Source organism: Prosopis cineraria, unplaced genomic scaffold (genome assembly GCF_029017545.1).
Source record: "Prosopis cineraria cultivar Desert tree isolate PC_DT_omini unplaced genomic scaffold, ASM2901754v1 PC1033, whole genome shotgun sequence".
Lineage (NCBI taxonomy): Eukaryota > Viridiplantae > Streptophyta > Magnoliopsida > Fabales > Fabaceae > Prosopis > Prosopis cineraria.
In genome coordinates this window covers 1-11,794 of record NW_026556358.1, presented here as the reverse complement: position 1 = coordinate 11,794, position 11,794 = coordinate 1, and the positions used below count along the sequence as shown (strand labels likewise).

Below are 11,794 nucleotides of genomic sequence, written 5' to 3'. Positions count from 1 at the left end.
AATAAATTATATTCATGAATTAAAAATAATTTTGTAAATAAAATCTTACATGGCTTTTTGAAATTGTACTATTTAAAAAAAATGACACTTGTCATTCATAGAGATGTGCTTGTTATTCTTCTATTATATATATATAGATTATGCCGTTTAATTCTTCCCGTTCATTGCATGGGGGTTGTATTCCGGGTATTAGCCTATCAAACCCCTCTACCAAGGAAAACAAACGGGTCGGGTATAAAAGGAACCCAGCAGACAGTGTCCTGCGCCATGGTGAAGTCACTCCACATTCCAGAGTTTTAGAGCATACTTTAACTTTAGGGCTTTAGAGCCAAAAAAAAAATAAAAAAAAGGAAATTTAAAACCCTCTCCCTCTCTCTGTGCCGGTGACATTGGTCCTCGGCAGGAGTCATGGCGAACGACCAAGACATGAGTGGTTGGACTGATCTGCTGCATTCTTCCACGAAGCTTCTCGAACAAGCTGCTCCTTCTGCTCAGTTCCCTCCCCTCCAGGTTCGTCTCCGCTCTTTTACTTTCTGTTTGATTATCGATGACGTAAGCAAAAAATGGCTAGAGAAGTATCAAACTACCATGTCTTTGGGTCTTGAGTCCCATTCAATTGTTGACTCGGTGATTTAGCTGCCTTGAGCGGTTAAGTGATATATGAGTGATATAATCTTCTTGGTCAAAAAATCGTGCATTTTGAATTAAGATTCTCAATTTTTTGCGCTTCCTGATTCAATGCTCCAATTACAATCTGGGGAGTTAGCTAGCAATCATGTGACGCTTTAGTCTGTGCCTAGTTTCTGATAGTAGAATAAAATTAGAGTAGCTCAACCTGCTACTTTTACTATTTATTGCCCTAAATTTTCATCACATTATGCCTGGCAGACCTGAAATTCTATGCTACCTCATACATTACTCGGCGAACGAAGATAAAAAATTGGAGTAGTGTCCCTGTCTTTGGCAAATCAATTCTTTACTATGAGTCTGATACAACACTTATCGTATTTATGTTCCGTTTGGCTTAAGTTGGGTGGCCGGGACATCTAAAGTAAAGACGCTGAAACTCCGGTTAATACTCGTATGGAATGTTCCCAAGCATGCATGTTGAATGTATATGCATATCTAATTGCTTGCATTTTGACTGTGAACTGAAATAGCTTCGATTCAAACAAGTATATGTATAAGATTCATCCCTTCTAGCTGGATTTGTCACCGATTTCAAATTGAAGTTCGCTGATAAAATTCAGTTTTTTGGATTTCTACAATTTGAATTCATTTTAATTTCTTGTTCAGAGGAACTTAGATCAATTGGAAGCATTATCCAAGAAGCTCAAATCCAAGACCCTAAGGACTGAGGCGCCTTCTCAATCTATAGCTGCTACAAGGTACTTCGATTATTTTTTTGGCAATTTGGTTATAAGTGCAAATAGTTCAATTACTTAGAAAGTGTAGGGTAATTATTATAAGATGCAAGTTGGAGCTCTCTGATTTGTTAAAAATATTTCAAAATATGTAGTCCCTTCATTTCATCTAATGCAGAAAGATCATGCTTATACATATCTGGTTTATTATGAGGGCACCTTTTCAATTTCTGTTGCGGTGACAGGCTGCTTGCACGTGAGGGGATAAATGCAGAGCAGCTTGCACGGGATCTGAAGTCATTTGAGTTGAAGGTAAACAATAGTTGTATACATCTTCATGCTTCTCTATTTAAACTGTTCAATACTTGTTATTTTGTCACTTTGCATTAACAATTTTTTCTTTGTCTGAAGTATAAAATTCTTGTTATTCCACATCTTACAGATATTTTATATGTTCTGTTTTTTAAATCTCTACACATCTATGGTTTGCACAACACATGCTTCCTTATTATTATTTTTTTGATATATTTATTTCATGGCAAAAGTAGTACTCACCTTGAAGTTCAAGACTTCTTTCTAGTTGCTTTCCTTGGTGCATTTTGCTGATGTTGTACTCTTTATCAATTAATTCTTCTATTTTTATTTGAAGACAACTTTTGAGGATGTTTTTCCTGCGGAGGCCACAAGTGTTGAAGAGTATCTGCAGCAGGTAATTTTGACTCTTTATTTTCACATTTCTTGCATCTAAACCTTTAATGAGTGGAATTTTGACAATATTGTATACTTTGTTCCCCTCAGGTTCGTGAAATGGCTATGGTGTCTGCCATCCAGGAAGCTCAGAAGGATAATCTCAAAAGTTTTAATGATTATATGATGAAAGTTTTAGAGGTTAGTGTGGTATTGCCTTTCATTTTATTTACTTTTCTGATACTTCTTCATTTTGTATTGTTGTTTCTGTAATTTAGAGCTGGGTGTATATACATTTCACTGGAGATATCTTAAAACAGGATTTAGCAAGCTTTATCGTCTTGCCATAGCCATTAATTTAGTGGAAAAATATGCTTTTGATTTTATTCTTCTTAATTTGACTTGTGAACTGGTTTAATGAAAGGGTTTAAATTGTAACTAAATAGTCATTGTTTTTTGGTGATGTATGGGAGTGAATGGAGAAGGAGAGATAGAGAAGGAAAGGAGGGAGATATCGAGAGAAAAGGATGAATTGAGGGAGAGAGAAAACCAAAATTCTCAATTTTATTCAATCATCAAGAAGGCCTAACAATTGAGGAGACCCTGGGGCTGTTTATACTTTATAGAGTCTTCAGTACATTTATTTCAAATAATAAAAATCTAAACTAATCCTGTGATTAGGCAAAATCTAGGAATAATTAATTTTACTTTTTTCTTTATTTTAAAAGTTAGGATTTTTGGTTTAAATTGGGATTCAAATTATTTTTGAAATAAATTTAGTTTGGATCATGTATAGGAATTATCTTATGTTATCTAGGATCTGTTAAGATTTTTATTATTTTAACTAATCGTATATAGTCCTTGGATTTCTTCGGTTGGATTTTTTTTGATGAATTGAATAGAGTTTGAGTAATTTTTAGCCTCTCCCTCTCAACCTCAATTTTCTTTATTTTATTGCTCTTTCTTTCTATCTCTGACTCCTTTTCTCTTTCTCCCTCCCCTTCATTGTATCCATTTTGTTTTGGAGGAAGAATGAAACATTTTGAAATTGATTGATCATAGAGCACAATAGCATCATGCGATCCTTGTTAACTGATCCGAGATAATGTTTGTTGTTGTTATATGTGGTTCATTATGGAACAGATATTTTATTGCATATTGCATTGATGATTGGTGTAGGTTGATGTATTGGTTTTTATAAAATAACTGCTAATGGAGTAATCATGAATGGAATGTTCATTTTGATGCCCAGTCTTCTTACAGCTCGGTGGAATTTATTCTTTGGCAGGAGGATTGGCAAAAAGAAAAACGTGATTTCCTTCAGAGTTTAAGCCGAATTTCAACATTACCAAGGACAAACAGGATTGATACCAGCAATGTGGGTACCCGTCCAGGTCAGTCAATGGCTTCCCATAGTCCACAAGCATCGTCTGGCATAACCAGCATGGAGATTGTTCCTCTTGCTAGCAAGCCTATTGTGGAGAAAAAAGCAGCAGTCTATGCTGAAGTAGTGAAAAATCTGAATAAGGCAAGGGAGTGTGGATTACCATTCAAAGTAAGGCCCATTCTTTCTGAAACTCCTTAATTTGGAGTGATATTTTACTGCATTATATTTAAAAAATGTGTGGCTGGAGTTGCTCATTGGGCAGTCACTTTGTCTGTTTAACAATCAACTTATTTCTTGCTGAATAATATATTAACTAGTGACCTATATGACAATGCATATTTAAAAATTTAATTGCTTGTCTGGCCTGTTGTCAATCTACTCGTATTTTTGTTTTGAGATGTTTACCATTCCATTTTCCTTTTGTCTGTTCTGCATGTTCATTGTTGCTCTTCTTGGGTATGGTAAACCAAGGTTTTTGTTTGCTGCGCTGTGTGTACTTTCATACTTTGTAGTTTGTTTTTATAGGAATTTTTCTCACTTTTGATTCCTTTGAATGGTGACTAGCCTGCTGCAGCTTTCAAGGGTGCCTATGAAAGTTTAAATATAGATGCAAGTGGTGGAAAATCAGTTAGCATGCGGAAGATATGGCACCTTGTTCAGGTTGTACTCATGGTTGCATATTGCAACAATAAAAAACAGAAAAATCTTTACATTTAGTTTCTTGACTTTAGTTGTGAAGTTATTATTTTTTCTCCTTAATAATTTTTGCCAATGAAACAGATGTTGATGGATGAAGATACAGCATTGCAACAGCGTGTTTCAAGAAGGATGTCACTGATTATTGGTGCGAGGCGCCACCTTGAATGGGGCCATGAGAAGTACATCATGGATACCATACAAAGTCATCCCGCGCAAGTAATTTTAAATTGAGTAATTTAAAAAGATTGGTGTTGACTGCATGCTTATGTTTTTATATTTTGTTAAGGAAAATAAATTTGCAAGTCCTTATAGTTTTTTCCCCCTTCCAATTTTAAATTAGGTCCTTGCAGTTCATTTTGTTTTAATTGAGTCCTTATCATTTGATCAATTAAATTTTTTAACACCTGAAAATTAAAATCCTTGAATTTTTTCTTTAAAAAACAAAATTAAGAACTTTTATATTTTTATTAAATGATTATATAACTTTAGAATTAATTACATAATTTTTATAATTCAAAAATGATATAATTAGGCTGTCTTTCAAATATTTTTTTTTATTTAAAGAATCTTCGTAAAAATTAATAGAAATTTAGACTGTGTGTTAAATTAAATTTTCTTTTTTCGATTTTTGCTAAAAGTAGTAAATTAAATTTTCTATAAACTCTAAAATTGTTTAATTCATTATTAATTTTAACCTTCAAGGATTAACATATTTAGTAGATCAAACTATAAGGGCTTGATTAAAATAAAATAAATTATAGGGACCTAATTCAAAATTGAGAAAAACTATAAGGACCTGTAGATTAATTCTCCCTGTTTTGTTATGTTACTTGTTTTGATTAGAATTAGATAACTTTTTTCTGGCTTTCTTTTGGCATTCTCTTGAGAACTTTACTTTTGAGAAAGACATTGAAAGGCTTTCCAGTTATTTCTAGTTTTCTTGCTCTCTCTGCTTGTTCTCTGTTCATATTAGAGAGAGAGAGAGAGAGAGTTTATGAATATGCATCCATTTATCAGAACTAATTTTCTGCATGCCTTCTGATCTTATTGTAGGCTGCTCTTGGTGGTGGTGTTGGTAATTTGCAGAGAATCCGGGCCTTCCTTCGGGTTTGTTTTTTATATGCATATTTTCCAATATTATTGCAGGTCTTCATTTCCTTTTTAAACTCATATTCTGTTGCTGAGCAGATACGGTTAAGGGATTATGGAGTTCTGGATTTTGATGCTGGTGATGCTCGGAGGCAGCCTCCTGTTGATACCACATGGCAGCAGGTGCTGAAAACTTTATTTTATTATATTTTTCTATGAACTTAGTTATATTTCCTTGTTTCTTATCGTTGATGTTTTTGTTTTGAAATTAATCACAGCTTACTAATATATTTGATTAATTTCTCTTTATTTTTTTAAATTAACATTTATGATGGGCCTAAATAAAAATCTTGGTTTCCCTCTTCAATTAGTAATTTAGTTTGTAACCTTTATTATTACAAATGCTAAACACTTTATACAGTATACTGAAACATAATTTGAGTGAGGCCTTGTGTTTTTACTTTTGGTGTTTGCTGCTAGGCTTCTTGAATGTCATATTTTAATTCATGAATAACTCCCACGAGAATTATATATGTTGAGATATCCAGTAGTAGGAGAGTTAAAGTGGTGTGCTCGATCTATATGACTAGTTTGATGGGCATTATTGTATTGTCATATTTTATAGAATTCTGATGCTGTATTGGTATTGCGTTATTCATATTGTATGGGAAAAGGTATGTCAGCAGCTAATAATGCAGGAAGGCTTCTCAAACTAATATTTTGATTAGCCCTTCATATTTTCATTTTTCCTCAGACAACTCGAGACTTGTGCTCATTTTACTAGTCTCTTCCTTCACATGCTGGAGCAATCTAAGTTAATTTTTTAAATGCATTTACAGTAACTGATTTGTAATTGCAAATCAAACAAAAAGAAATTGGGAATAATGATACATTTTTAATTTCTCTTTTCTCTGTTAATTTAATGGACGTGCTAGATCTAATGCTTATACATGTTCTTTCCCTTGGAATGAGCTTTAATATTTTCTCGTGCCCTGTTTATTTTGAATGACTTGATTTTGTTGGCAGATATATTTTTGCTTGAGGTCTGGGTATTATGATGAAGCAAGAAATGTTGCCCTCTCTTCCCGTGCATCACATCAATTTGCTCCACTGGTATGGACTTTGGTCACTTTTTTTTCTATTATTTTTTATAGTGGAATCTTTCTCAGTGATTCATTCTTTTGACAGCTCACAGAGTGGATCAATACTGGAGGTATGGTGCCAGAAGAGATTGCAACTGCTGCATCAGATGAATGTGAAAGAATGTTGAGGACTGGTGATCGCATAGGTCGAGCTGCATATGATAAGAAAAAGTTACTGCTATATGCCATCATATCAGGATCCCGTAGACATATTGATCGCTTGCTTAGAGATCAACCAACTCTCTTTAGTACCATCGAGGATTTCTTGTGGTTTAAATTGTCAGCTGTGCGGGACTGCCCTAGTGGATCAACATCCATTGTTCTAAGTGATGGTTTGGTACCATACAGTTTAGACGATTTGCAGGCATACCTGAATAAATTTGAGCCATCATACTATACGAAAAATGGAAAAGATCCTCTGGTATATCCTTACATTTTGCTTTTGAGCATCCAATTGCTTCCGGCAGTATTATACATGTCTAAGGAAACAGGAGATGAAGGATTTAACATTGATGCTGCCCACGTATCAATTGTGCTGGCTGATCATGGGGTACTATCAGAAGGTACAGTAGCTGGGCAAAAGTTGGGGGTGATGGATGCTTGTGCGGAAGTTTCTAGCATAATCATGCAGTACGGATCTATGTATTTACGTCTTGGTGATCTCCAAATGGCTTTAGAATATTATGCTCAAGCTGCTGCTTCTGTGGGTGGTGGTCAGATGTCATGGACCGGTAGAGGTAGTATTGATCAGCAAAGGCAGAGAAGTTTGATGCTGAAGCAACTCCTAACTGAACTTCTGTTAAGGGATGGTGGCATATATCTTTTGCTTGGTGCAAGAGGTGCAGGAGAAGAAGGTGAATTGGGCCGTTTCGTGACTGATACAAAATCAAGGGAGCAATTTTTAATTGAGGCTGCTTGCCAATGTGAGGAGGCTGGGATGTTTGACAAAGTAATTTCTTTCTTTTATATTACATCTTGATTCCTTGACAAGTCTTGCTGATGATCTTTTTTGTACTTATTTTACCTTCATTGTTTATAACCGTTTTTAATATATGTTCCTTATTTTGTAACCCTTTTTTTCCTGGATCACTGGGTTTTCATCCAATCCTATTGTTGGTTATGCTTATTTGGGATTTATTTTTATTTTTCTGGTGTTCAGTCAATAGAAATTCAGAAGAGAGTGGGTGCCTTTTCATCAGCGCTGGATACCATTAATAAGTGCCTTTCTGAAGCTATTTGTGCTCTTTTCCGTGGTAGAATAGATGGTGAGAGCAGGACTGCTGGCCTCATTCATTCTGGCAATGAAATTTTGGATACTTACACTTACTATCCACGTGTCAGGTAATGTTGGGACTTTTGTCCTATCTCATTGTTCTATGCATGGTTATGCTTGGGTTTAGGTGTTGTGGTATCTATTAGCATGGTCAATTGGTTATCTAATATGTTATGCAGGCATGTTTTTTATGTAAGAACTTTGAAACGAGTCATGTTAGCTTCTATGCTTCTAAATTCAAGCCGGATACCAATTTATCACTACCTTCACGTACAAAAACAATTTTGAGTTGCAAAAACTCATTTGACAAAAAATAAAATAAAATAAAATAAAATTTATACCACTGCTAGATGGGCTATATTTCAATGATGAAATCTAAGTCTGTTCTATTGGAAATCTCAATGGGCAGTTTTGATTATTGTTTTAGTTGCCGAAGCTTTCAGAATACTAGGTGTTTAAGATGTTCCCTGTAAATGAATTATGAGACTAGGAATTTGGGTTTTGACTCTTTGAATTTATTTCGTTTGATCAATGGTTGTTAACTATTCTATATCTTGACATTTCTTTTATTTAACATGTGTCCCAAGATTAATTGAATTCCCTCTGCAGCCCTCAAGAGAGAGATTATGTTTTTGCGCAGCAAACTGTGTTAAGACAACTTGAGGCAATATTGTCAATTCACAAGTTGTCAAGAACAGGGAATTATGTGGATGCACTAAGGGAGGTTGCTAAACTCCCATTTCTCCCTCTAGATCCTCGAGGTCCTGATATCGCTGTCGATGTGTTTGATAATTTATCTCCACATGTACAAGCCTGTATTCCGGATCTTTTGAAAGTTGCTCTCACTTGTCTGGACAATGTGACAGACACAGATGGATCACTTCGTGCCTTAAGGGCTAAGGTATGTATTGAAAAGGAGAAGAATCTTGTATTATCTTGCTGATTTCTTTGTATAATTGCAACGTGTGTCGACAGTCTAATACAGCTATGGTGTTTAGGGGCTTTGTTTTTGGTTATTTGCAAAAATGATACAGTAGTATTGTATTGCTGAGTAAAGAGTAGGGAGAAGAAAATATATGTCCTTGTTTATATGTTAATGCAAGAAAAGAAAGAAAATGACAATAATGAAAGTTTAGTTAATTTGATACAAAATTTAGCACCATATCAAAGTTTTGTAAAGAACTATACAGTGAGGTATAAAATTAATTGTGACATAGTATTTTACATGCCTATCCATTATACTCAATGTTCCATTCATGCTTTCGATGACAAGCAAAAGCGTGGAAATTTTTTTATCAAGCTTCCATAGTTTCTTCTTGAAATATTAAAAATGATCTTCTTATGTCAAGCAGTTGGTTAGCTATTTATTCGCATCCAATTGAGTTGTTAAACTGCTAGTTAATATTTCATTTGTGAATGGAAGTTCTAGTCTCCTAATGATTGAATCTCCCTGATGCAGATTGCCAGCTTCATTGCAAATAACTTGAAAAGGAACTGGCCTCGTGATTTGTATGAAAGAGTGGCCCAGAGCTTGTGAAAGCACTATAACAACATGGGATTTTAGTTAGTTCGTTGACTTGTAGAAGGCAACATAATTTGTCTGATGAAGGTTTGATAGTGCATGAAATTGTAAAGTAATATGGGTGGCCTCTCTGCCTTTTTCCTTGTGTACACCTCAAATAGTGGCCACCATTCAATTACATACCAAGCTATGCCTTCCCATCCAAATGGAAACTTTCTTTTTGCCCATTTCTGATCCTTTATTTTGGACACGAAATTTCTTTTCTAACTAGGTGGCATGTCGCTATTTTTGTACTCAAGAGGGACTATATAAGTTCATTTATGATCAACTAGCTTTTACTACCCAATAATATGATAACTAGCTAGTAGTTTTTTATGATAACTTTTGTTTTCAGATCAAATAATACATCTTTTATGTTATTAATATTATTAAAATTATATATTTATTATTTTTTCTTTTTGGAGGTTTGATTATACAAAAATATATACCCTAAGCATTCAAGTAATGTGGCGCCGAGGCTCTTAGGTGAGGAGGTGCAAAATTTTAAATGATTTGTTAAAATTTAAGGATATGAATGTGAAATAATGCAATTTAGATTTTAAATTGACAGTTTTTTAAAGGAAGGGGATGGATTTACCCCCTCCCTACGGCGTGGCTTCACCGTTACATTTATATAAAATTTGGAAAAACATTAAAACTTGGTTTTCAAAATTAACTCCTGGAGTTTTGATATATTATTAATTAATGATGTAATTGTCAAAAAAAAAAAAAGAATGCAGAGGTGAATGTAGTATTTTAGTGGTAGCATTTGTAATTTTAATGAATAAAGGTGGGGTCTATTAAGGGCCCATGCGTTCTTTGGGAATTGGAGGGAGGAGATTTTTGTGGAGAAAAAGGCGGTTGAATTGAGTTAGTCTTAAAATAGAAATTCACTGTTTTTGAAAAGTACTAAGCAGCTCCTTGAATGATGCACTCTGATTACGATTTCCTGATATTATAATGGGGGAAAAAATACTAGTGATAAAAACAAAATCTTGCAGTAATCTGGTATAATAACGCACGTAAATTCGATGGATTGCTCGTTTTCATTTTCTCGTATTGAAAATAGGGTTATCCCCGCGGTAAGATAGAACATGTAAAACTCAAACTTGTGTATCCCTGTCTCCATCCTCTATCTCATCATATGGGGTATTGGGGCCTCCTCTTTAAAGATTTGCCGCCATGTCTGTCTTCAACAAGGAAATGTGCTAACTTAATATGCTCCTTAGCATTTCTAGTTTATTTCGCTGTCATCATCTTCAAGTCCCAATTTTCAGGTAACACTTCTTTTATCGACCCCATTTTTATGTCACCCAGGCAATATCATATCAATATGCCCCAAAACTTCGTTTGGAAATTCCCTGTTCGGTTCAGCTGTACAAGTTGAGAATGAGAAACAAGGGGGAAAACGAAAGAAAAATTAAGATTTTGAGCGAACATGTTCAGATTTGTGGTGTTCTTTTTATGTAATCATTCTTGTAGTGTCGGAGGTTGCAATTGAGTTTGACGTAGCCACATTTTATTACTTGTCTTCTTTATCATCTTACGTTTTTTTTTTTTTTTGGTGGTGGATTTTATCTTTCGCTTTTGCAAACTCTCAGAATGAGATCCTGAATCATTTTCCTGGAAATGAGGACTTTCCAATTTCCATAGAGACGATTCGATGTTTAGAAATCATGTTTCGCTCTTTCTGATGTATAATTTAGTATTTATCCTTTATAAATGTAGCATCATAAATAAACCTGCAAAAAGTTACAGAAAATGGAACTCTTAAATAGAAAAGTAAATAAACAAACAAAGAAGTACATGCTGGAGATTCGCTAGGTTCATTCAAATGTCAAATTCAAATGCTGGGAACAAGCTTTATATGTTACCCACGAACTCTGCTGTGCTGATAATTTAAAACATTTTGGTTCATAACAATCATTTTATCCCTGTTTGCTTCTCAGTGTTCCATGCAGAATTGGAATCTGTAAGACCCCAGTAGAAGTCACTTCTTCTCAGTTAATTGCAAGTGATGTGTTCCCTCCTTTCATAGTAAAGACTCTTCTCTACCCAGGAGCTCTTGCAAAGGGTCTTTACAATAACAAAACCATCCCAAACTTCGGAAACCTCCTCAAAGTTATACAAATTCAATTCAAGACAAACTACCCCACCACAACATCATCTCCATCGCCTAGAGGTTAGTGATTTCACAGAGCTTCATCTGTGCCTAAAGTGGCTAAGCTTATGGTAAAAGAAAAATATACTTTTTGAGGGGGAAAACTGCATCTATATCAGTAAATGCCAAAAGTTTAGCTGTCAGTTGAATTTAGGTTGATCCTACAGGTTTTAGCAGGAAGCTACTTGTCTGTCGGAGGAGCAATTATGGGTCTGATAAAACCAGGGAGAATGGGGCTCTTTGGAATACTACTTGTCATATGGGGTCTAATTAGAGAATCCATTATGTTCCAATCTGGTTTGGATGAAGCAAAAGCTGCTCATATTGGTCCTGCTATGTGGGTTGCACTTGTTTCTGCATTCTTGTCCATTAGAAAGGATGTTAGAAAGATCATACGTACTTTCAAAGGAAGCCAAACGCTGAAGCACAAT

At 34.8% G+C, this 11,794-nt stretch overlaps 1 protein-coding gene across 1 annotated transcript; it reads left to right on the top strand.

The window, feature by feature from the left end:
- Positions 1-285: 285 nt before the first annotated feature.
- On the top strand, positions 286-9,390 carry LOC129299100 (nuclear pore complex protein NUP93A-like). The gene is made up of 15 exons (XM_054937542.1): positions 286-510; positions 1,297-1,388; positions 1,610-1,676; positions 2,014-2,073; positions 2,163-2,252; positions 3,340-3,606; positions 4,003-4,098; positions 4,219-4,353; positions 5,191-5,244; positions 5,326-5,409; positions 6,253-6,339; positions 6,415-7,317; positions 7,528-7,709; positions 8,251-8,542; positions 9,101-9,390. Exons 1-15 carry the CDS (start codon positions 409-411, stop codon positions 9,176-9,178), a joined length of 2,589 nt encoding a protein of 862 aa, XP_054793517.1. The 5' UTR covers positions 286-408; the 3' UTR covers positions 9,179-9,390.
- Positions 9,391-11,794: the final 2,404 nt, after the last annotated feature.